Genomic DNA, 26,184 nt, shown 5'->3' on the forward strand with positions numbered 1-26,184 from the left:
TTCAGAATTCTATTCTCTTGCAGATGGACTGAATCGGCTGGTACTACTTTAGGAAAACAGATACAAAGGTGGAGAAGAGGCAACACGCACAGGATACCATATACTAACTATATACACTGTGGTAAGTGTATGTACATATTTGCAATTTTTATCAAATTTGTGTGTCTATGTATTCAGACATCCTCCTTCCCTCACCTTGACTCCACATAAGCACTATTTCCAGCTCAGCTCCTTCACCGGGGTCAGCAGCAAAACATTTAAAAAAAAAATTTTTTTTAATATATATTTTTAAATTTATTTCTTTTCAGTGTAACAGAATTCATTGTTTATGCACCACACCAGTGCTCCATGCAATACGTGCCCTCCGTAATACCCACCACCTGGTTCCCCCAACCTCCCACCCCCCTTCAAAACCCTCAGATTTTCAGAGTCCATAGTCTCTCATGGTTCATCTCCCCTTCCAGTTTCCCTCAACTCCCATCTCCTCTCCACCTCCATGTTATTTGTTATGCTCCACAAATAAGTGAAACCATATGATAATTGACTCTCTCTGCTTGACTTACTTCACTCAGCATAATCTCTTCCAGTCCCGTCCATGTTGATACAGAAGTTGGGTATTCATCATTTAATTCAGTAAGCGAGAAAAGGTACGGTCACTTTAGCTCTTACCCAACTAAATCCCAATGCTGAGTGCCTTCTGTCAGGCTTACCACTATGTCCCATTTTCTAGAATGGTTTCTGCTACAGAAAAGTACTCAGTAAATATCTGTGAACAAATGAACAGCCTAGTAGCCTTAAAAGTTCTTTTAACGGTCAAACATTTACTCACATTTAAATTAAGTGGTTAAAAATACTGTTAAAGAAGGCCAGACCAAACTAAGGTAAAACTCTAACAAATAACATTTATTTTTCTTTTACATATGTATTTCACAGCCCGAACATCACATCGCCTCCAGAGAAAGGTGCTTTTATGCCATTATATTTTTACTATTTACCACACAGGCATTAAACATTCTCATTAACATGATGAGATAATTTGCTGGTAAACATTTAAACACACAGACATTGGTTTCAATATCTCAAGAACATTTTTTGGTCATAACCAAGGAGATACATCAAAATATGACAACATTGGCTAATAATTTATAAGCAAATAATATTTTAACTCTGCATAGTTTATACAATAGGCTGTGGTAATAAATAATATCACCGATCTCATCAACTATTAACTGGCCACAAAAAGCCTAACATTCATTTAAATTATGATATGAAATGCTCTATTGGTGGAGTTTCAACATGGCCTTATATGTGGGGGGTGTTTAACCCTGAAAGAAAAAGTACTAAACTGGTATGTTCGGTCAACTACAAATGTGTCATGTTCACATATTACATTCCTAACATGAAGGCAGATATTTCAATAGAAAAACTAGCAGTCCAAAAAATGTGAGTTTGCAAATTGTAAGGAAAAACGTTGCATTTAAATTTGCACTCATTTGCAAGTTACAGTACTAGCTCAGTAAAAACACTAACAGGAAAAATAATCAGCAGGAAAGAATGGAAATGACCTCTCCCAGCAGAGAACTGGTCCCTGTACGCTGCACCACAGCTCAGAAAGGGCTTCTGGTGATCTAGACCTTCTCACACCCTGTGACTATCCTTCCCTGAACACAGGAGCCTGAGGGCATGCTTCCATCAGTGGTAAGACTAGGAAGAAAAACTTGAATCAGCAACATTTTCCTCCTTAATTTGGTATAAAGGTCCTTCCCATTATTGTAACTTACTAACATGCTTTCTAACCTCAAATGCTTTCTGAATCAGGTTTACTAAATGCTGTAAAGAATAGCTACCCTTCATACAACACTAGGGTTTTGTTTTGTTTTAGAGTATGTCAGCGTGAGAATAAGGTACATGCAGTCAGTCTACCACCCTGTATGGGCAACTCTCAGCTGGGGTCAGTCTCAGATTCTACAACAGGGATTCTCTGCATTGTTTTCAGTGTGTGAACAGCTGCTTAAGAAGCAGAAATGCCTATTTGTTACGACAGTGTATTTTTCATTGAAATGTTCATAAAAATAAAGGCCCAACCTTTAAGTCTAGAGAATGTCAAGAATTCTGTTGGGGATGTTAAAAGCATTGGGCAACACCCTGGTTTTTAGCGTGCCATCGGCCCCGCAGGAGAAGATCCGGTTGCCCGGGATGATGTCGATCTGCATGACGCCAGCCCCGAGGTTTCTGAATATGGACTGCTTAGCGTGCTCATTTTTGAACGAATGAATCAGGCCATGGCCTGTCAGTCTCCAAACCTGGTGGAAAAGAGTGAAAACACAAAGGGTAAGTCGCTAGAAAAGAGAAAGAAAGAGACCAAAGGTCAAAGAGCGCAGTGGGGTTTCTGTTCCCCAGACTTGACAGCACACACAGATAATATCCAGCACCTTCCAACTTCTTATACTGACTCACCTTTATGTTACCTTCTGCTGACCCTGTAGTAAAATATTCCTCACAGGGGTCCAGAGCCAGAGCCTTAATAGCGGAGTCATGTGCCTGGAATGTGTGAATCAGCTGTCTCTGCCTGATGTCAAAAATGCAGATGCAGCCTTTCCTACCTCCAGAGATGAGGAGCTGCTGCTTGGGTGCATACTGAAGGACCGTGGCGCCATGATCGTGGCATGTGAAACCTGAAGGAGGAAAACCCCAGCTGTCTTTCCCAGGCAACAGCTATCCTGACAATTCTGGTAACGTTTAAAGGCACATTTAAATAACACAGAAATTACGTCAAATTTTTCATTTCAATTTCTATAATCGTGACCCAAGTATTAAAAAAGATCCAGTGACAGAAAAAAAGTTCTTATCCATAATCTCAGTATGAAACGCATGCAGGAAGTTTAAAGGTTACGCTGCCTTGCAAGAAGCCTGTAGAAGCGAAAAGTGCAGAGGAAACCAAACTTCTCAATGATCTACTCAGCCCCCCTTAATGCCCATCAGGACAGGTTTCTACCCTCTCCCGGTTCCTGTCCATACAGCCTCATCAGAAGTTCTTGTCAGGTAAGTCACAAAGTCAACCACAGTTAGTGAAAATGACCAGCTACAAGGTAAGGAGTTAGCCTTCCCAGGATTCTCTGCATTTCAGTGCAATTAAAGCCTTAAACCCAGAATGTGGTACACCTGCCTGTTAATTATTCAAAGAAAAATCATTTGCAGAGAAATAACTATACTTATTTCAAAAGACTGAAAAATCTTTCTATAAAAGAATCCACCTAGCTACGTTTAGCCGAAATACACTGGAGTGTGGAGTCTTCTCTCAAGACCACCGTGTAAAAAAGAGATCTTTGGGACACCAGCTGGGAAAACCATCTTGAAGGATGTATTTAAATGGCATTGTTTGCATTTCTTGTTCTTGTAAGGTTAGCTTTTATTTTACAGTTAGGTGTAATTCTGTAAAATATCTCCTTTCTACTGAGCTCAAATACTTTGCAACTAATTGCTAAAAAGCCTTGTTAGTAGCGCCAATCTCCATACCATATTTTCCAAATAGAGTAAGACTATTCTATGCTAGCTGGATAGTTTCCTCAGCAAAATAGCCAGATATTCATTTATAACCCATGAGTAAACACTCACTGGTTAGAATAAAACCGGGAAAGCATTCCTTCATAGTGTATTAAAAATCATAGACCTTAACTCACTTACCATGAATGAGGCTGTTTCCAGGGGATATCAATGTGTCCCACAGGCATACATTTCTTACAAAGAAAACACAACAATGGTTTATGATGTGCTTTTTGTTACTGGCTTCAAGTCAAATATCTTGACTCGTTGCATCTTTTTTGTTCACTTATATTGATTCTCAGCTAGGGTGAGGGCAGAAACTGGGGATACCTCTCTTCTAACATTTTATCCTTTTTGAACCGCACACTTCTGTCTCACATGGCCCCACGTGTCTCTGCCATCTCATCCTCCAAACCCTTATCTTTTCCATTACCACTCTAATGCTATCTCTAATGCTTCTGACCCCCAGGGGTAACCACTGCCAGGAAATGACAGGTGTTATTCATGGCATGTGTTACCAATGAAAGCAGTGGCAGGTCCAAGACAGTATTGAGCATGATGGCTACAGAGTCTCAATGACCTGACCTGAAAACGAGGGGTGAGGGGGAAGCTTTACCATAAATACATCTGCTTACTGAGAGCCTAAATTACAAGTACTTGTTTTTCTCTTCTTGATAAGAAAAACTACTAAGAATTATGTAACAAAGTTTTGTATTTACGAAGTAGAAAACCTCAGTACTAAGTAAAGACCATATTTTGCAACAAGAATACCTTTCTGCTTAAAATGTGCTTATTTCTTATTATGCTTCTGTCAACCTACCTATTGTCATTGGACTGTCCAGATGTGGCAACTAGACTTGAAGAGGTAATAAATGCAAAGTCACTTGCGGCTTTACTGTGGCACTGCCAACTCTACAAGAAACAAAGGGCAAGTGATGTTACCTAGAAGCCTAGACAAGCTGGAACCGGGCACACACGCGGTTCTGCTAGCAGAAGATGCATGAACTAAGAACTGTTGTTAAACATCCAGAATAGAGAGTATGTGATAAGAAAATTAGCTATTATTTGAATATTATTTAGCTAATACCCAATATTAGCTAAATATTTATATTTTAAAACTGGAGAAGTAAAAACATGGAATTAAAAGTTTTTTTAATCTTTAGATTATCTAACAAAGGATAAGACGAACTTAACTAAGCATTTAATTACATTAGGGGGGCCCAAACTCAGTGTTAATGATTTCAAATACATTTAATAAACTTTACTTAATAATATAAATCATACTAAACAATAATAACCCAAGGAGGGAAATTCCTATATGCCCATCTTAGACTACATTGTGAAGAGCTCAAGTCCAGTTAACTTTGTAACCTAAATGCAAACAATGACCTTTCCTTACCATCTCTTTCTTTCCACATGAAGACCTTTAGCAATAATAAAAAGGTCAAAAGTGGTCCTGCAAATTATCTACAGAGTTAAGCCTGCCCCAAACCACTCCTAAGGATGTTCCACAACTGTAGAAAATGATTTACGGAGCCAGGCAGGACTCTGCTTGTTGGATCAGGTGAATGAATGGAAATTTGGAGGCAAACACTCAGGAGGGTGTCCAGGTATGAGTGAAGCTGATTCAAAATCCCTTCCATTTTTGTAAAGACGTTATGATAATCTACAGGGCACTAACTTAAGAGAAATATCTTATATACATAATTAAAAACATATAGTCTAGAAAACTAAAATCAACAGACATGAGGCCTAAAGTTCTGCACAAGACAGCACTACCTCCCAGCCCTGAGCCCCCACCAAGTGAAGATATGTTTTGTCTGCATCAACAGATATGTTAATAGAGTTTGGATTAATGAATGAAGTGACCTATTGGGATTGGTTAATTTAGTAAGAAAAATGCTGGAGCAAATTAGAATACACAGAACCTGTTAGCATTTCATGTTGATTCATTTTAGGTACTACATTAAAAACCCATCAGGAAGTTAGAGTTTTCAAAGAAGTAGGACCACAGCACATAGAGGGAAAGCCCCTGAACATTTTCGAATATAATGGTCATCCTTCAAGTTCTGAAAAAGAAATCTTTTCGGTTTAAACGAGGGCAATAATGGGTGCTGAGCTGTGCTGCTGGGCAGAGATGCCCCTTTCTCAACAGATCCAATGAGTGAATGTCCAATGAGATTTAGTGTCTGAAACAGACACTTCACAACAAAGCAACCTCTACACATGCTCTGGGAATGCTGAATGTACTCACCATGTAAGGCTTAGGATTTGATGCCGTCTGGTTTACTTGCCAGATACTCAGAAAACCCTCTCCGTCCGCAACACCACACTGTAAGAATGGCATAAATGTTAACACAGCTCCTTAGTGAGCAAACCGAAGGCGAAGTCATTGATAAAGTCACTCAAACCTCATTTAGCATTCTGCCTACACCTATTTCTATTACTGTAGTTTCTACACAAGTCAAGCACTATAAATATCCTACAACCTTTTAAATGCATTTCCATACCTATTTCATTTTCCTCCAAACGTCTCTAAGGTAATTTAGTGAGAAACTGGAAGGTTTCTTTGAGGTGCTTGACTGTGCTTATATGTACCACCAGCACACACACTCAACAGAAAGCGCTCTTAACCGTCATGCTGTTCAGTATCTTTAAATGGATAACTGATCCATACACAATTCTGAAGACCTGTGCTTTGCTGGGAGCTGAGAGGGGCGTCCAAGCAGACACCAATAAACTGCCTGCCCCGTTTAAATCCAGGTCACTGGTTTGCAGGTGTAGTTTTACTAACCATGTACTCATAAATATCTTTTTCAGAGAATTTAGCAGTGAGCCCCAAGAGCCAACCTTGTTGCCTTGTGAATTAAAATATAATCTGGTAACTCTTGCATTGCCCGCCTGGCGGAAACAGACAAGTTGCTGAGGTCGTGTCCACTCAAACATTCGCACACTGCCATCCTGAGCTCCTGTGAGATCTGAAACACAAAAGGAAAAGCAGAAAATAAGAAATGAAAAATCTACAGAGTTCCAATATTTCCCATTCTATCAATGAATTTCCAAATGACAGAAGCCATTGACAATGCTCTGGGTCACAAGTAAAACACTTACAGTACTGATGGACTGGGTGGGAGGTCATTCTCTTAACATTATGTAGATTCCTTTTCATAAGCTTTAAAAGAAGATAAAAGACAAATTCATTGTGTGCATCAGAGAAGAGACACGGGAGAAGATGCTTCAGCCCAACTCTAATTCTCATAACCTTTACTCTTTACAGCTGGATTATTACTAACATACACCCTGGACCACTTCACATAGGACACTTGTCCGAACAGGCTGCGGAAGCAGTCACTCACTGGCATAGCCCTGGCCCATACAGACCAGGCAGATACCAAGCAGCTTCACTGAGTGATTAAGGAACTCTTTTCCGATTCTTTTTTTTTTTTATTTTTTTTTTATTTTTTTTTTTAAAGATTTTATTTATTTATTTGACAGAGAGAGATCACAAGTAGGCAGAGAGGCAGGTAGAGAGAGTGAGAGGGAAGCAGGCTCCCTGCCGAGCAGAGAGCCCGATGCGGGACTCGATCCCAGGACCCTGAGATCATGACCTGAGCCCAAGGCAGCGGCTTAAACCACTGAGCCACCCAAGCGCCCCAAGGAACTCTTTTCCAAGTGCCCTCCCTGAGGACAATGAGGAATATCTGCAGATTCTTCAGGGCAGAACATGAGAACGGGACCCTTTAACTACAGTGACGAGCAACAACGTGACAGACACATTTCTTCAAACACCTGTCATAGACACAACTCCTCTTTGTCTCTGCTTTACCCCTTGGTGCTGTTTGCTCATCTATAAAACGATAATGGGAGACCACAAAAGTACCCACCACATTGGGTTGCTACAACAGAAGGCACGTACCTGACACGAGAGAGTCACACTATCCTAGCTATTATTATTACAGAGTGCTAACTAGTCACTGCCCCTGATCTTTAGGATTGTTCTTAGGTAAAAGTGATTTCAACTTACTTTTGGGTGAGTCCATATCCAGAAACCATCCCTAATAGTGAATGACTTACCACACCGGCTCCAGTGCTGGTCTGCCCACTGCCCAGCCAGGGCAGAGATGACGGTGGGTGCGCCTGACTTGCTGAGTAGGACGTTGCACTGGGTTGATAAAGCGTTGTTGTGGAACCACGATAATCAATATCATCTGAACTGTGAAAGACATTCGTGCGTTACCGTGCAAGTCCCATTTTCTCTTAAGCAGTTCTGTAATTGGAATTTGTGTTATGTATCCACAGGTCTTCACTTAAAAGAGTGAATAAATATCCATAAGAAAACTGTAGGTATAATTCCTAACCCTAGACTACTTTAGTACTGGTCAGCTTTTTCCCTTTGGACAAAATTTATAAATTTAATGTTGTCCGGGGGCAATTTTACTGCTGCACAAATTGGAACAAATGTATGTTTTGAAAGATTGAAACACAAATATTCTTTTTATCATGTATAGAAAAAGATAAGGTCTTTCTAATACAGTTATCCCATGTATCAGATTCCCACATTTTATTTTATTATTATTTTTTTTAATATTTTATTTATTTGACAGAGAGAAATCACAACTAGGCGGAGAGGCAGGCAGAGAGAGAGGAGGAAGCAGGCTCCCTGCGGAGTAGAGAGCCGGACGTGGGGCTCAATCCCAAGACCCTGGGATCATGACCTGAGCCAAAGGCAGAGGCTTTAACCCACTGAGCCACCCAGGCACCCCTGATTCCCACATTTTAAAGAAATCTCAATTTAAAGACTTCTTCAAGTGAAGTATTAGTAATCATCACATAAAAATGTTAAAGTAATTTTTATGATGGACTGTATCATACTACATGATTACACCAACTCTGTAGTAATATTATATGCTAACAAAACAGAAAACCCAACAGAACAAGGAAAGAGGCTGTGATGCACCATTTCCCAACCACATAAAATGTCCAAGAGTCTGGAGAAAAGCAAGAGGGAAGGCAAACATGGAGGAGAAACCTCAAAATAGGACAGCATTGCACAACACTGACGGTGCAGTATCTACAGTGTCACTGAAAAGTAAAGTTGTCTACATGGTTGTCTGTAGAAATATGCTTGTCAGGTGATAAGAAGAAACACTAATCAGTCCTATATATTGGTATATTCTACTTTTTGCTTGAATTATCCAAATCAGCCGAATTTACTGAATACTATGTGGTTCCTGACATTTCTTAGGGGTTAAATGTCAAAGCTGCAGTTATGGCATTAGGCTTTGGAAGGGGGGAATATTCTGACTTCAACACTATGAAGATTTCCATGTCTAATGGAAGAAGTATGGGTAATTTGTTCATTGAATTTCAAATTCAATTTGAATTTTATTGGCAGCTAAACCAATTATGTCTCCTACCCAAATAAAGGGAGAGACATATATACTTTTCAAGATAATTCAAATTATGTGCATAACCATTTAATGGGTTCTTAAAATCTCTTTTTAAATGGACTACACAAGACAGACTAACCTTTTGGATTCTCGGTCATATTCTTCTCCAATCCATATATATGACTGACAGGCCAACAGAGAGGTAACATCGAGTTCTTGTACATCATGTGTTGAAGCCAAGACAATTTCATTACAGTTCGCCTGTAAAGCAGAGTCAGTAATTTAAGCAATTTCACTAAAAAAAAAAAAAAAAAAAAAGTACAATGACTAAAACTTTTACCTTATTAATGGAAAATGCCATGATCATATCCGATTCCTTATGAATGATTTTCGCCTTCCCACCTGGATAGCCCAGATCAGCTTCAACCTACAAAATGTTTATCAGCAATTTCAGCTGTCGTGTAACAATGTGTGAGACACACACACATTCCACAAAATTTAAAAGGACAAGAAGAAAATGTAACAGCAGCAGCAACAGCAAGAAAAAAGGTACCAGTAATTTTAGTATGTTGAGACTTAGCTTTGCAATTAGCTTAAATTCTCTGATGCCCTGTAATCACCCCGATTAAAAGATGTGATAAGAGGATGATACTGATTAATGGCCATCACGAAAGATGGGTAGCATAGTTTTCATTGGTATTTGTAACAGTAGTATACCACTTGCATCTCTTCCAAGAGTGTGCGGACGCTGCGGTAAGAATGTGTATGCACAGCAGGCAGAGTGGAGGGAAAAGACAGTAAGATAAAGGAGTCATGTAAGAAATAAACATTTTAAAATAGGGTGCTGCGACAGGAATAAGGAAAGTTGAAAAGAAAAGTTAGGGACAAAGGAGATGGATGAGAAGAAGGTGCGCTGGCTTAGGGTCAAAGGTGAGGGGCAGGAAAGAAGATGCAGACGCAGAAGATCCTCCTTTCAAGGAGGAAACATAAAACCACCATGTCTAAGAACAGATGGAAAGGGGAAGACGTGAAGATACAGGAGGAAGAAGGAAAAAGAAACATCAATTCTTAGGAAGAGCAAGTTGGAGACGGTGGAGAATTTCCTACCCGAGGCCACTGAGGTGTATGGGAGCATTGAGTACTCTGATTAGCCAACATGGTTAGTATTAGAGATGAAGGTTAGCTCCTTGAACTCTGAGAACGAGCGAGGTCCAAAAGCATGGAATACTACCTTGCTGCGGGAATCTTCTACTACGCAGTTTTGTTTGACCTGTTCCACATGTTCTTCTACAGACTAAGTAACACCACACCGTCACAAACGCAAAACACACGCATGAAACGAAATCATAAAGAGAATGAAAAATTTCACATTGAAATGGTCAATCCATAACTTAAAGATGGTAAAAAATGAATGTGTAAACTTTCCTTTTATAAAAGCACAAAATCAAGAAAGAAAAACTGAATTTAGAATTTTTAGGATTAGTTTGTCAATTCATGGAATTTATCAAATTCACAAGTACCAAAGTCCTATTTAACAATTTAAAAAGATGAACCACTCTTACTGAATGGATAGTTTTGATAATTGTTCCATATTTCTGAACTTACTGACCAGTTTTTATTTTGTCTTAATAGCTTTAACATTTTTTCAATTTTTTCCTTTAATGAAAAATTTTCAGCAGATGTGTGCTATTCAGTACAACAGCTATTAACCATATATGACCATTTAAATTAAAGAAAGTTCAGTCACACTAGGTGCATTTCAAGTGCCCCATAACCACAGGTGGCTGTTATTATATAAAACAAATAAAAATTTCCATTATCACAGAAAGTTCTATTGGATAGCACTGGACAAGATAGTAATTCCATTCAGTAATTTGAAATTCAAAAGGTACAAAAGGGTACACGATAAAAATTCTTCCTCCCATTCCAACTCCCACTATGTACTTCCCATCTGTGGAGCCAACAAATGCTTACACAGCATTTTAAGAAATGTTCAATTTATCTTTATCCCATCCCCCTCTTCATGGAGATCCTCCCCCTGCTGGTAGAAAATTTGAAAACACACAGCATGGGCTGCTGATCCCAAAAACACAGAGACAAAGGGACAGAAAGAGGGAGAGGCTTAGTTGAAAAAGAGAAACCTGAGAGAACAGATCTTGAAGGACAAAACTGAGGGTCCCAGCAACCTAGACCCCTGGCTTTCCACAGACTCCGAGGCTCTGACAATACAACCAAACCACCACTACAAACCATATGAATAATTAAAATAGATTTTCAGTGAATCATTACATTTAATAATTTGAAGAACACTAAAAAAAATTTGATTCGTCAGTGAACTGGCTTTCTGGGAATAAATAAGAGTCCTAACTGAGCAAGTGTCTTTTATGTTAAATCTATTTTTTAGATTTCTAGATCTTATTCTACGGAATTTGGACTCAGCATCACTATAGGAAATACTGTAAACAGTATTATGCAAGAAGAATTTGGTTCTGTGATTTCTTAACAAACCCTAATAAACACACCGATGATTTCAATATCATCTGGATCTTGTTATCAAAAAAAGCTTCTAAGACTCCAAAGAATCCCCACAGCTCATTTCCCCTACTTCTTCATTTAGGTACATAATTTTAAATCCATACAGAAAATAAATGACTATTCACAAGGGCTGACCACAATTACCATCTAGATATGGGCGACTCATGAAAACAATGAGTTGTGTAGGTTCTGCTAATCCAAGTACGGGGGAAAACAGGGACGCAGTTATACATTTTACCTTGGGAAAATGAACCATGTAAGTTTTTGCTTTCCTAAGTGAAATATAATTCATTACTCTTTTTTCAGAGATTTTATTTGCCAATCTTTAATCTCATTTGATACTCTACTCTGAGCACTGACTTTCACCTCACTGAGTAGCCAAATTACTGATATGCTCATATAACAGATCTGTGCACCCCTCATTTTATAAGGAAGAGATAACTTTAAGTTCTCAAGTTCCAGGCTCTCAAATTCCTGATTCTTCTTGAACTCTGTCTTGCATTACATTGTTAATTTATATTTAGCCTAAAAATCGCTGTGCAATGCAGGACCTCTGCCTTACTTTGTAAAAGCAAACTTCCTTCATCTCTGTATTTCTGTAGTTTATTCTCTTTCACAAAATTATTCTGAATTTCTTGCCTCTAAAGTTTATCCTGTTCATTTCTAAGTACTAAATATGTTAGATGCTTTTAAAGGGCTATGTTAGCTTTCCAATTAAATGATATTTGAAGATTATAATATAGAGTATAGTCATATATATTAAATTACTCAAATCATCCATCACAATATTTATTATTTGTAAACACCCAACAGCAAGTATTGCACAGGAAGGACCAATTTTTCACTTGGTTATACATGATTTACCAAGGGACCCATGTTGCTTCACTGTTCTAAAATGAAAATTATAAGATTTTATCTTATAAAAGAAATATGCTGTAGTTTGGTAAACTATTATCCATAAGGTATGAAAGATAGTATGTTCCAACCAAAAAGTAAATCAAGCACTGACTTCATTAGAAATGTTAAAACTAAACAAAAACCACAACAGAATTTTTTTTTTTTTTCAAAATACCTCACTCTGTTTTCTTTTCTTCGTGAAAATATATCTAATAAATGTCTCTTGAAGGACTTCTTGTTTAACAAGGAAATGCCAGAGTCGTTTGACTGGGAGTGCAGAAGAATCCCGGGATCTATTAGAAAAAATTAACATATCTTCTTTTACTCTGTAGGAAATATGCTTCATATTTACAGAAACTTAAAAAACCCTCCACTATCTATTGCAAATAAGTTCTATCACTAAGCTCAACAAAGTTTCATTATTTATTTCTCTTAATTTTTAGTTCTTTTATTTATTTTATTATTTAAGATTTTATTTATTTACTTGACAGGTGGAGATCACAAGTAGGCAGGGAAGCAGGCAGAGAGAGAGAGGAGGAAGCAGGCTCCCAGCTGAGCAGAGAGCTTCTCCATGCCATGACTCTGGAATCATGACCTGAGCCAAAGGCAGAGGATTTAACCCACTGAACCACCCAGGCGCCCCAAGTTTTAGTTCTTTTAAAAATCATTCCTTCATCTAGCAATTAATTCTCTAATTATAGTTTCTCTGAATGAACAGGTTGACCTGAGAGTCAAAAGAAGTTCTTCTTATTCTCTTTTTAAATTATACTGTAGGGTTGGTTCTGTTGGTTACATAAATCACCAATAAATATAAAGTCATAGATTTCATTTTTAATAGCCCAAATAAAAAGCCTTGCTCTTTCAAGCTTATCAGCAATGCTCTTAATTATGGGACAGGTGCCTCACAAAAAGCACGTTGCTCCTCCAAAGGACAGGCAGGAGGGCAGGTAGAAGTTCAAAACATCAGTAAAAAACCTTAATGTATTTACTGTTAAATTACTGCCAAAATGTCAGTAGCACCTTGTTTATATATGGGGATTATTATTCCAAAATATTTCCATGAAAGTTCTTAAAATAATGGCAAAAATATAATAAATGGTTTTTTCTGATTATAAAAGCAATAAGTCTATTGAATTCACAGGTAATGCTGTGAAAAATATTTCTACCCAGATTTCTAATGTTTTCCTTATATACTGCTAGAAAGAGAACTGCAGTTTCAGAGTTATGAATGTGTTTATAAAAACATAATATGGGTACATTTTGCCAAACTATCTTCTGGGCAAGTTAAACCAGGCTACATTCTCATGAGTATTAGGACAGTACCCTTACTTGAATGGAGTATTTTCTGGTTCTAGCATTGCTTTATTTCGAAGAACAGCTGGTCCGGCTCCCACTGAAAGGTCAGTTGGGTATGTGTTGATATAGTTAGGGGGTGGACCTTCAAACTGATCCATTTTCTCTTGCAAGATCTGTTCCCAGTTCTCCAAGTTTTTAATCACAGCAATACCTAATGGTGATGTCACAGGCAACTCTAAAAGGCGATAGAAAATGTCATCTTATTTTGATTTAAAAAAATGGTGACTGTCATCCACATATTCTAAAAATCTGAATTTTTAGAGCTAACACCTCTGAAAACACAAATAAACCTGAAAATGTTAATCTTATACCATTTGGACTCTTGGTGCTTTTAACAAAACAGAAGGCCCACTCTCTAAAATGAACTGAGAAAACGTGTAGCTTCTCTAGTCTGATTTCTTGCTTTTTCTTTCAATCCTATGGGTAAACAGTGGTTCTTGCTATGAATTAAAATCATAGACTGGGGTCTAAGAAACACAAGACCTCATAAAATCTTTAATTTTTAGTACCTAATGCTCTTTTATATAGATTTTCATGAACAGAAACTTGATGCTACTTTATTATATTTAAGAACATTAATTACTTACCAGAGAATTCCAACCCAGCAATGGGAAAGAAATTCTTGACATTGTGAAGTACTAGCTTAACCATTGTCAAATGCAGAAGAGCCCAGCTGTTCAAGGAAAACAAACAAACAAACAAAGTCTCCTTCACTGAAAATAACATCAAGAGAGAAGCATAGTAATGATTCCTGTCAATTGTTTAACCCAATCTCTAACCCAGAAAAAAAAAGCAAGCTGCTTTTTTTTCCTGACAACTGGAACCTCTATAGTCTCCAAAAATGGAAAATACGTAACAATATATCACGCTTACAATATCTGAAAATTACCTAATGGAAAAAGATTTACCACACAGTCACATGGAATCTAAGAGCATATCAATGAATATATATTAAGTTCTAATAGCACATTATGTAAAAATTATGTAAAAAAGAAAAATTATGTATTTTTCTCGCTAAAATCGTTTGTTTTCACTCTATACGGAAGCTATTCTTTAAAACTAGATGTTAAAGAAATACTCTATTGTCGAGAAATTTACCTCAAAAGTACCGAATTACTAACCTGAAAATATTAGTCAGTTCTTATATAAACTCATGATAATATTACTTAAAATTACTAACATCAGGATTTTTTATTAAAAAAAAGAGTGAACCCTTTTTTACCTATAAGAATTTGGATCTTGGTGCTCTTGTATTTGTGTATCTGAGAAAAAAGCATCATCTTCTTCTTCATCACTATGAATGCTTTCATCAGAATCATATATAACACCACTATCAGACAAAGGGAGAAACGGCTGCAAGAAAAGGTAAAGTTATTTTTAAATATATAGTTAGGTTGTTTTGGTCCTAACTTAATATTGAATATTTTAAGTGCTCTCTAAGCAAATATTTCCTTTCACAAGTAATACTAGACCTAGAGAGGTCAAGAAAACTAGGCAAAACTCTCAGATTCCATAAAATAACTGACAGCTAGCTACAACAGAAATACTTCTACAGGGGCGCCTGGGTGGCTCAGTGGGTTAAAGCCTCTGCCTTCGGCTCAGGTCATGGTCTCAGGGTCCTGGGATCGAGGCCCGCATTGGGGGGGGGTCTCTGCTCAGCAGGGGGCCTGCTTCCTCCTCTTTCTCCACCCGCCTCTCTACTTGTGATCTGCCAAATAAAATCTTAAAAAAAAAGAATGAAATACTTCTACAGCATTTATTATAATAGCCAGGTTATGCAAGCAACCTGAATGTCACTGATAGATGAATATATAAAGAAGATATGCACACACAGAGAGGAATATTACTCAGACATGAAAAAGAATGAGATCTTGCCAGTTGTGACAATATGGATGAACTGTCGACCTGAGAGTCAAAAGACATTATGCTAAGTGAAATGAATCAGAGAAAACAAATACCACATGATTCACTTATATATAGAATCTAAAAAACAAACTGGGATGCTGGGTGGCTCAGAGAGTTAAGTGGCTGACTTGGGCTCAGGTCATGATCTCAGGGTCCTCCACTTGAGCCCTACTCAGCAGGGAGTCGGCTTCTCCCTCTGCCTCTCCCTCTGCTCATGTGCACTTTCTCTCTCTCTCTCTAAAATAAATAAATAAAATCTTTTTAAAAAAATAAAAAACAAATGAAAAACAGAAACAGAATCATACAGAGAAAAAAACTGGTGGTTGCCAGAGGGGTGGGAGATGGGCAAAATAGGTGAGGGGGTAAAGAGGTACAAACTTCCAGTTACAAAATAAATAATTCACAGGGATGAAAAGTGCAGCGTAAGGGAATATAGTCAATAATACTGTAAAAATGTGTATGACAGCAGATGACTACACTTACTGTGGTGAGCACAACACAGTGTGGAAAACTGTTCAATCATTGTGTTGCACATCTGAAACTAGGATAACATCCTATGTCAACTACACTTCAATAAAAAATAAGACGCATGTCACAGAAATATTAAAAATCAAGTGTTTTTCTTAAGTATCAACATAACTAGTCAGAAAAGTCTAAAGAAACATAAATACCAAAGGAGAAACTTTATGAAAACTGTCAGAGAGGTATAGTGAAGGAAATCTAATTCTAAATTCTAAAAGCTATATATGGAGACTGAGACATGTAAAACTATAATTCTTTAAAAAAAAAACACAACCCTATAATTCTTTACAAATCAATTTATAGGTTTTAAGTTAATTGTAATAAAAATCTCCCTGGGGGGACACCTGGGTGGCTCAGTTGGTTAAGCATCTCCCTCTGTCCCTCCCCCCACTTGTGCCTGCTCTCTCTTTCTGATGAATAAAATCTTTAAAAAATAAAAAAAATCCACCCACCTCCTCTTGCTCAATTTCATGGTGACTAAAAGAACTACTGATAATGAGATGAAGGAACCTAGACGGCAGATACAAGTACTCCGGTCACTAGAAAACCATGACTGATCACATGTTAATAAATCTGACTTCTGTTTTAGACCTAAATCCCATGTAATTTGTTTCATCTATATCAAGTTTTGGTCATCTCTGAATGACTATTTAGTTTCTGGACTTGAGAAATTAAATATCCAAACTGTAGTTGTTCAGGGCACCTGGCTGGCTCAGTCGGTTAAGCATCTGCCTTTGGCTCAGGTCATGATCCTGGGATCCTGTGATTGAGCCCTGCATCAGGCTCTGCACTCAGTGGCAAGGCTGCAACTCCCTCTCCCTCTGCCCCTCTCCTCCCACTCATGCTCTCTTGCTGGCTGCTCTCTCTTAAATAAAAAAAATCTTTGAAAAAATAGAAATAAAAAGCAGTTATTCAAACCACAAGCTGCCTCGTCATTCCTATGTGGTGCTTACATAAGAATTAATATAATAAACACATACAAAGCTTGTGCTCCTCACACCCCTTACCTTTGCAACAAAATAATCCCACATACTAAGTTCAGGAGGAATAAATTTTTCTTTGTAAGATGGTCTCTCTGCAGGCACCGGTGGTGGGGTAGCATCTTTCACAGGTCTTCCGGGGACAAGCATTCGCATGTTAAATCTCCTACGGTGTTTATCTATGTCTTCAGAAGGAACAGGAGGTGCTGAATAAAGATAGAAGAGGAAAAAAAAACCCAGCATTTATTTTCCCATTATTAATTCAAAGAGTTAATGTTCACTTTTCAGCCTACTCTTGTGATATTTTAATTTAGACTAAATGACTTCTATCTGTGCTTCTAAACTTTCTGAGTTACTGCATCTGTTTTCCAGCCATCATGGCAGAGATGCAGAGGAGGGCAGAGCATCAGAGGATATCTTGCCATGAAGCAGCCTGTGCACTGCACAGAATAAAGTACTTGTATGTACAATGCATCAAATAAATGGCATATTCATTAATGCTGGAGAGATTATTTCTGGCTATGCTGTTCAAGAAAGATTCACTGAAGATGTAGGGTGTAAAGCACGCCTTTAAAAGAGAAGGCAGAGGCTCAATGTGAAAAGAAGGAGGAACAACAGAAACCAGTGACTAAAGGTTTGGATGAATGAGGATAACAGAGAGAATAAACTAGAGTAAGCACTGTGAAGAAAGTTATTTAAAATGGAGCCAGGAGAACACTGAGGAAGTGGGGTTTATGCATGTCCTGCCCCCAGTTCTCATAACTGCTGTTGAACTCCACTAAAAGTCAAGGCATCTGCTGCATTTAGAATAGACATAAATGGACTTTTCACCTAGCATTAGTCCTAGCAACTAATCACCTACATATTAGGGTAACGTAGCTTTACCAGCACCAATCACATTTCCTTCAAAACAACTTATGTACATTCCCTCTTTTCCCCTTAAAAACCGCAGCCCCCTTGTCCTCCAGAGCATGCTTTCAATTTCGGTCAACTCTGCGTCTCCCAGACTGCAATTCCAAAGAACACAAAGAAACGCACACATTTTATTTTGCAGCTTGCAATCCTGTGTTTCTTTTTTACCTGGTCGACAAGAAGTAAAATACTTTTGCCCGACAGGCAGTGGGGAGGGGAATAACAAGAACAGTCCAGAGTTAGGAAAGACCAGGGCTGCAGATGTGAAGCTGGGAGCTTATTCTATGGGTGATCCTCACTAACGCTTCCTGAGCTAGTCAGAGGGTGAGGCATGGTTTGCTCCATCAACCAGAGAGAAGATGGAGGACGATCACCTCAGGAAGGCGAACTAGTGCGGTGGGTGGTTAAGACTGAGAATCATTAGATAAAAGGAACACATAAAGCAAACACCTAATTGTACAGGGGAAGGCCAGAAAGTAGAAGTCAACCTACTCCTCTCTTAAAACTCATTACAGGAAATCATGATTCTAAAATATTTTATTTATTTGAGAGAGAGAGAACACACAAGTAGTGGGGAGGGGCAGAGGGAGAACCAGAGTCGTCCTCGATGAGTGGGGTGTTTGGCTTCTTTCACTTAGCGTATTTTTGAGCTTCCTCCTGGTTGTAGCATGTATGAGTGCTTTGCTCCTTTTTAATGGCTGAGTAACACTCCATTTCTGTATATACCACACTTGGTGTATCCACTCATTCTGATGGTAACCCACAACTATCTTTCAAGTGGACTACTGCAATAGCCCCCTTTAATTCTTGTTGTATAGTCTATTCTCCATACAACAGTCAGAGCAGGCCCTGTGAAAACTTAAATCAGTTTAGGTCACTCCTGCCAGTAATTTCCTATCTTTCTTTAAAACGAAATTGAAGTCTTTACCATCATCCATGAAATCCTAAATGACCTCATCCCCAGCTTGTTTTCTTACCCTATCTCTGTCCAAACTCCCCCAGCTCAAGAGAGCCACTCTGGCCTCCTCTGTAGTTCCTGGAAAAGGCAAAACTCATTCATTCCTCCCTTAACCATCTGCCTGAAAGGCTCTGGCCCCCGATGCCTGTCTGGCATGATCCCTGACTTCCCCAGAACTCTGCTCAGTCATCAGAAACGTGTTTTATGACCACTCCAGACTGTTCTTACATGCTTTACTTCATCACTTGCCACCTACTCTGCTGTATTTTTATCAAAGTTCTTATCATAACTGAAATATTATTTGTTAATTTTTTTATTGTGAATTTCCTTCCACTAGATGTAAGCTCCAAGAAGGTAAGGGATTTGTCTGTGTTATTCACGCCAAAGCCTAGAACACTGCTTGGTATGCAGTAGGTTTTAAGTGAACGCACATAATGTGCACTCAGAGGTTTTAAGCATTAATTCATTCGATGAATGAATTACCATGAAAAAATAATAGAAAATTCAGGAAGAGAAAGAAGTGATTTAAGGGGAAAACTTTCAAATTCAAGGTAGACTATAACAAGGTAGGAACTAGATAAAGATGAAGAGTCACCCTCATAAAAATAGTGGGAGTGAAAGCAATGAAAGTGGGTAAGATCTCCTTCCATACTTTGACTTACAGACTTACATTTAATTCAACATTGGGCAGGGGCACCCTGGGTGGCTCAGCTGGTTAAGCATCTGACTTTTGATTTTGACTCAGGTCATGATCTCAAGGTTCGTGAAATCGAGCCCTGCATCAGGCTCCACACTCAGCATGGGGTCTGCTCAAGATTCTCTGTCCCCCTCTCTCTCTCCCTCTTCCCCTGCCCCCACTCCTCCCCTTGCTTGGGCACACACACTCTCTCAAACAAAAGAATAAATAAATAAATATATTTTTTAAAATAATATTCAACCTTGGGCAGTAAGGACACAGATTAGAACCGTGCCCTTTAAACTCTGTGCCACTGATTCCTCATCTGTAACAGGACAATTTCTAAGGAAAAATTGAGATGTTTCAGCACCAAGACGGAAACCTTTCCCATGGCATCAGTCTATACCTCACTGTATCCAACCATCTTAACAAGGGGAATGAAAAATACATTCTAGTACATGAGAGAAGAAAAAAAAGAAACTGGAACTTCAAAAACCATATGCATGACTGGAAAGGCTATGGAAAGGCTATCTTATGCATGACCGTGAACCTAATCTGAAGCAATTGCTGGTATCATCCGTAAAAATTATGAGGATTTATTTAAATCTTCCTTCTCTAAAAATATCCTTTCCCTTTCCATTCCTTAACAGTCTCTTCCCTTACATTTACTTGTCCTCCATTTCTTTCTTATCTACCTCAAATGTGTCCTGGTTTATCAAAAAATGTTGAACTGAAACTGTATTTTTTATTCAAATATTGAGTTTAGTTATTTACTATCCTAACCAGAGTGATTATAATTTAAACATCACTTAAAAAAAAAATTCTGGGGGGGGGGATTTAAACATCACTGATCTTCAAAATAAAAAATCTTAAAACATTAAACAATAATTTACTTTAACACTGGAAATTATTTACATTTATATACATTATTTGTGTCAAATTTATCTTACCTGAAATATTTTCTGATTGCCTTTGAGGTTTCACAATAAGTTTCACACCCCCTCCAAAAACAGCAGCCCACATTCGATTATTTAATGGGTGGGCTGCAAGTCGAAACAGTTCATTGGAAGAATTTGTAGCTAGAGCATGTATCAATAAACTTAAGTAAACAGCAATAACAGCTTCACACAACAAAATGTTCAGTTTTGGCTGATCTTCATCTTGAGCTGAACTCAAGAGATTAATGAGTGAGCTCACACCTGTTAGGGTATATAAAAGAAGTACATTAGTAGAAAGCTCCAAAAGAAAAAAATCCAAATTCGTAACTTAACCAAAATTATGTATCTATATTACATAATATTTATCATATCCATAAACTGAGCAACAAAATAAATGGGACAGAAATGGATTATAGCCTATGGAATGAGATAAGACCCATTAAGTTTATAAATAAATGAGTGAATAAATAAAAAGGAGAGAAAGGAAAGCTCTTCCTTATAGTACAAAAGTGGAAGGAATGTATAAAATCAGAAAAAAATCACCATCCAGTTATCCCCACAGTAATATCTGATTCAGGCAAGAATCATCACTGGATGCTAAAATTAGTGGGTAAGAGTATAATATTTTACACAGTCTAAAACTATCTCTTCAAAAGAAACTTATTAATTGCAAAGAAAAAAATAGTAGCTTAACAAGTGAGAAATCTGGCAAAAACTACCTTAACAAGTGGTCACAGATAACAGCACCAGTAATGGAACTAATCAATATCACGTGCCTCTTGCTATTCTGCACTAAGGGCACATATCTCTTTTGTGCTATCCTTGCTAAAAATACATAACCTGAGTCTAATATTAATAAAAGGCCAGGAAAACCCAAATTGAGGGACATTCTAAAACATAACTGGCTAGTACTCTTCAAAATTGTCAATCATGAAAGACAAAAAAAAAAAAAAAAAAAAAAGAACGAAGAACTAGTCGGTATCAGAGGAGACTCATGAGACATAAATAAGTTATAGAGAAGACATGAGTGGGACAACTGGGGAAATTTCTGAAAGATCTATGGTTTAGAAGAACAATATTGTATCAAGTGAAGATGTTGAATTAAAAAACTGCTATGGTTATGTAAAAGAATGTCTGTTTTTAGGAAAGATACATTGATATATTTAGATGTAAAAGGGTATCATGTCTGCAACTTACTGTCAAATACTTCAGAAAAAATACATATGTACACACAGTGAGAGAGAGGGATGAATGGTAAACAAGGTACAGCAAAATACTAATATTTGGAGAATGTGGTGAAAGCTATACAAAAATTAAAATGAAGACAATGTTTGCAGAAACTTATATATAAGTGGATATTAAATACACACTTTGTCACTTATTTCTACTGCCACTCTTCACAACAATCAGTTATAAAGCAAGTAGAGTAAAAACTACATGACAGAGCAGACCAGGAAAAGGTTTGAAGAAAGTGGAGAAGGTGTGAATTAACTGATGTGGAGAATGAGAAGGAGAGCTAACCAGAGAAGAGAAGGACTGACAGACAGCATGACAGAAGTGCCACGGAACGGTCATTCTTATCCCCACATATAAATTTACACTTGAGAATAATTGTAGTCCTTCTGGTACATCTGTGAAAATATCTCTGTGACACTGCTCCCTAATTTAGGATTTCTAAGGATAAGGAAGAGGATGTGCTCACCCTTAGGAAAGATGTTAAACCTTGCTTTTTTATGCTGGTCAACACAGCTGGGTTTTGAAGCCTTAACTTTCTGAGTCTTCAGACAACATTACAGTACTTAAGAATTCCTAATCCATGGCAGAAAACATCATCAAAAACAAATAAAAAACCATTCACCAAATCCACAAAGAACAACAATCAGGAAACCAGTTAATAACTTTTTAAAATGGAATTACCAAATAGATTTAAAGAAACAAAAACAAACAAACAAGAACACTTAAACTCTCACCAGGCCATTGAGCAGGAGAAGAATTTGGTGTTGCATGCTCTTCAATACTTTCTGTCCTCAGCCTTCGGCGATCACTTAAAAGAAGTCCCTGATAAGCCATTCCTGTAAACTGGTTTCCTTCTGTTTGACTGCTGATACAAATAAGGTTCAGTAATTTAGCATTCTACCAGAGGTAAAAAAGCAACTGCACTTTATATATATTTCTCTTAAATGATTATAATGACATTTAGACTTTTTTTTCATGTTTTAAGTTTTTATTTAAATTCTAGTTAGTTGAGGGGCACCTGGCTGGCTCAGTTGGTAGAATATCGATTCTTGATCTCAGTGTCATGAGTTCAAGACCCAGATTTTGGGCATAGAGATTACTTTAAGAGGAAAAAAAAAAAGAAGAAGAAGAAAAGAAAAAATTCTAAACAGTTAACATACATTGTAATATTGGTTTGAGGAATACGACCTTCAGTCTTTTTAAAATCTTTTTTAGATGTCACTTAATAATTGAAAATCTTTTCTAAATTCACCCATTTTTATTTTAAAAAAAAAGGAATCAGAGTAAGATTACAGTTGGTACTAGACTCTATTAGAAAGTTTCAGGATACTACTTTCTTGCATTTCTTAGCTCAGCAAAGTTGTGCGAGCTTAACCTTGAATTAAAATATGAACTAAAATCTGGAGAATCATACCTTAGAAGTATCTAATCCTAAAGCCAAATGTGCCACAATATTTATTTCCCTCATCTTTGTGGAGTTGGGGAAAATACAAAAGCAAAGAGTAAAGCTAACTCCTTTAAGAGTCAATCATAGCCTAAGGATGAGAAAATATACATTTTAAAAATATTTATTTGAATTCTCATTTGGTGCCATTTTAACCAGTGACTGATATCAAACAAGTTGTTTTTGATCATTAAGATGATCATAGTCAATTAATTAAACTCTTTTTTCCTTATTTACATGTCCAAGTCTTTGTAGTTACTTAGAGGGGTCCTCATTAGACTAAAAGCTGAGTACAGGCCATTTTAAGGGAGTAATACCTTTTGCAATACCAAGTCTTCTCACAAAAAGCTGCTAAATTTACAAGAAAAAATAGAGACTTTTGTTTAATATAAATTTAATGTGATTCTATTTATATTACAAACTTTTCATTTAATATAATTCATTTAAAGCAAAGTTATCCTTCCAAGTCATTCAATCTCTTACTACTTACACTGCCCTCATCATTAAAACACACATTATATACTGATAAAAGTAATATGACCTTTAGGAAAATTTTAACCATTACCTCACATTAATATCACTTCCAAAGACTTTTATATTATATGTAAGTGGGTAAGTAAAACTGATTTTAGTAATTCTATGTAAGAAATGTACTTTTTGAGTTTTTTTAAAAGTGCTTCCTCTTTCAACTGAAAACCAATTAAACAAATAGGAGCTAATCCAATTCTAAAAGAAGTGGTTCTTAAGGAAAAAAAAATTAGAAAACTTCATATCATAAATTATTTTGAAGAGAAGAAATTCTTTTAAAATCAAAAAAGACAGTGATGATGATAATTGCCATTTACTATTTGTAATTTTTTATATGTCTCTGTTGTTACTAGGTGACAGCTAAAGTTTTTTTTTAAGATTGTATTTATTTGACAGACAGAGATCACAAGCAGGCAGAGAGGCAGGCAGAGGGGGAGGGGGAAGCAGGCTCCCTGCTAAGCAGAGAGCCCGATGTGGGGCTCGATCCCAGGACCCTGAGATTATGACCTGAGCTGAAGGCAGAGGCTTAACCCACTGAGCCACCCAAGTGCCCAGGTGACAGCTAAATTAAACAAGTTATTTTATTTCTCATTCTCTCTCACCTATTAGAGTATACATGGCAGTCATATTTTGTTTTTTTAACTACCTATTTGTCAGAGAGAGAGAGAGAGAGCACAAGCAGGGGGAGCAGCAGGCAGAGGGAAAAGGAGGCTCTTCACTGAGCAGGGAACCTGCTGTGGGACTCAATCCAAGGACCCTGAGATCATGACCCGAGCCCAAGGCAGACACTCAACTGACTGAGCACCCAGGCATCCCCATGGCAGTCATATTTGAGGATGTTTCCATCCCTAGGAAATAGAACTTTGATATAACTCTTCCACAGTTGAATGCTTTTGCTGTATTAATAACTTAGCACGATTTTTTTTTTTTTTTTTTACCTGTAGCTATGACTGTCACATAATGCCTGGTAAATTGATGCAGAAAGTGATGCTGCTAGTGAATGAAGTGTGTGCACCTGAAACCAAACAGCCACAATTACGTTTCATACGGACATTTCTATATAGCAGTAATATCTTACCTATTAGAAAATACCAAGCAAACTAGCAATATTATAAATAAGACTAGATCCTAGACTATTAACTCTACTTTAAATCTTCTAAAATAATACTCACCCAACTAAATATGCATGCCCACAACAAAGCTAACTGATTCAGACACATCTTTATCAAATATTTACTCACTGTGAGCCTGAGCAAAGTGCCAATATTCATCTATTACTGGGCCTGCTCTACCTAGTAATGGTTAGCTTAAAGATTAATATTCCAAAAAAGCAGAACCAAAATGGTACACAATTTTCTGAGCTTTTACTTAAACTGCCTTATAAAATTTCCCTTGATGAAAATAAATACTTGATCTTATCAATAAGACTGAATTAAATGTTTAGATATATCAATCACTGTGTGAAGTGGCTGATTTTTCAGAGCGCAAGTAGTTTATTCAGTACTTATGACTAGTGCATACTCTCAGAATTTTAAGTTTAGAAAGTTTAAAAATTATCAGTATAGAAACTACATCCTAAAAAATAAACATATTGAATCAACATTTTCAGACTCATAAAGTCTTAAATTTTATGGGACCTTAGAAATAGTTTCATCCTCTTTGAAAGCCTTATCCAAATTTCTAGGAGATGGAAATGTTTACTTAGAATTTATATGCATTTAATGCCTTTTCCAAGTGTTCACATTCATCTAAGAAATAATTTAAGTAATCTCTGCTAAAACACTAATACAGATTAATTCACGCTATGGATTAGAAGTCTCTAATAGGCTGATGTAACCAATAAATTGGGGGTCCTTCAGAAGAATGCACTACCAGAGGTCAAATGTGCCTTTTAAACAAGAGAAGTAAAAACCAAAAATGTTGGGGACTGGAAATGACATTAGCCACTGGAACTGGAATAGTGTAGCACCAATACACACAGGGTAGCACAGAGGTAGTCTGATTGGTTCCAAATCCTCCCAAGCTTCCTAGTGTTTTCTTTGAATCTACCTGTTCTTGAGTTTTCAGCACAGGGTATGGGGTTTCATTTGGGGGTAGTAAGTCTGTCAAACCCCTGTTTGCCCCTAATACAGCAGAGCCACCAAAACACATAATCGTCAGGGAAATAGCAGTGAGGATACTTTCTCTGGGATATTTGTGATCAGTCATGGTTCTGCCAAAGATACTCCTGAGCTTATATTCTCATAATATCCTGGCATACAGTCATTAACAAAATTTCTAAATTAATGGTTCATTTAAGGGAAATGGAAGATTTAAAGGAATATTAAGAGGCAAGAATATGGTCTAGAAAACTGTATAATCAAA

At 37.3% G+C, this 26,184-nt stretch overlaps 1 protein-coding gene across 4 annotated transcripts in view; it reads right to left on the bottom strand.

Moving 5' to 3' along the window:
- Positions 1-824: 824 nt before the first annotated feature.
- DMXL2 (Dmx like 2) overlaps positions 825-26,184 on the bottom strand; it is a 156,170-nt gene continuing 130,810 nt past the window's right edge. The window contains exons 26-44 of one of the 4 annotated variants that reach the window (XM_046008047.1): positions 24,759-24,835; positions 22,583-22,710; positions 20,625-20,873; positions 17,156-17,334; positions 14,944-15,074; positions 14,309-14,394; positions 13,695-13,896; positions 12,541-12,658; positions 10,165-10,227; positions 9,274-9,360; positions 9,073-9,194; positions 7,618-7,756; positions 6,655-6,715; positions 6,394-6,521; positions 5,798-5,875; positions 4,364-4,455; positions 3,685-3,737; positions 2,458-2,675; positions 825-2,303 (exon numbers count right to left, since the gene is read on the bottom strand). In XM_046008047.1, the coding sequence (XP_045864003.1) occupies positions 2,094-2,303; positions 2,458-2,675; positions 3,685-3,737; positions 4,364-4,455; positions 5,798-5,875; positions 6,394-6,521; positions 6,655-6,715; positions 7,618-7,756; positions 9,073-9,194; positions 9,274-9,360; positions 10,165-10,227; positions 12,541-12,658; positions 13,695-13,896; positions 14,309-14,394; positions 14,944-15,074; positions 17,156-17,334; positions 20,625-20,873; positions 22,583-22,710; positions 24,759-24,835 (2,421 nt within the window). In that variant the 3' untranslated portion in view covers positions 825-2,093. Of the gene's footprint in view, positions 2,304-2,457; positions 2,676-3,684; positions 3,738-4,363; positions 4,456-5,797; positions 5,876-6,393; positions 6,522-6,654; positions 6,716-7,617; positions 7,757-9,072; positions 9,195-9,273; positions 9,361-10,164; positions 10,228-12,540; positions 12,659-13,694; positions 13,897-14,308; positions 14,395-14,943; positions 15,075-17,155; positions 17,335-20,624; positions 20,874-22,582; positions 22,714-24,758; positions 24,836-26,184 lie in introns of all 4 variants that reach the window. The other 3 variants (XM_046008046.1, XM_046008049.1, XM_046008048.1) reach the window with 3 other exon arrangements.

This window comes from Meles meles, chromosome 6 (assembly GCF_922984935.1).
Source record: "Meles meles chromosome 6, mMelMel3.1 paternal haplotype, whole genome shotgun sequence".
NCBI lineage: Eukaryota > Metazoa > Chordata > Mammalia > Carnivora > Mustelidae > Meles > Meles meles.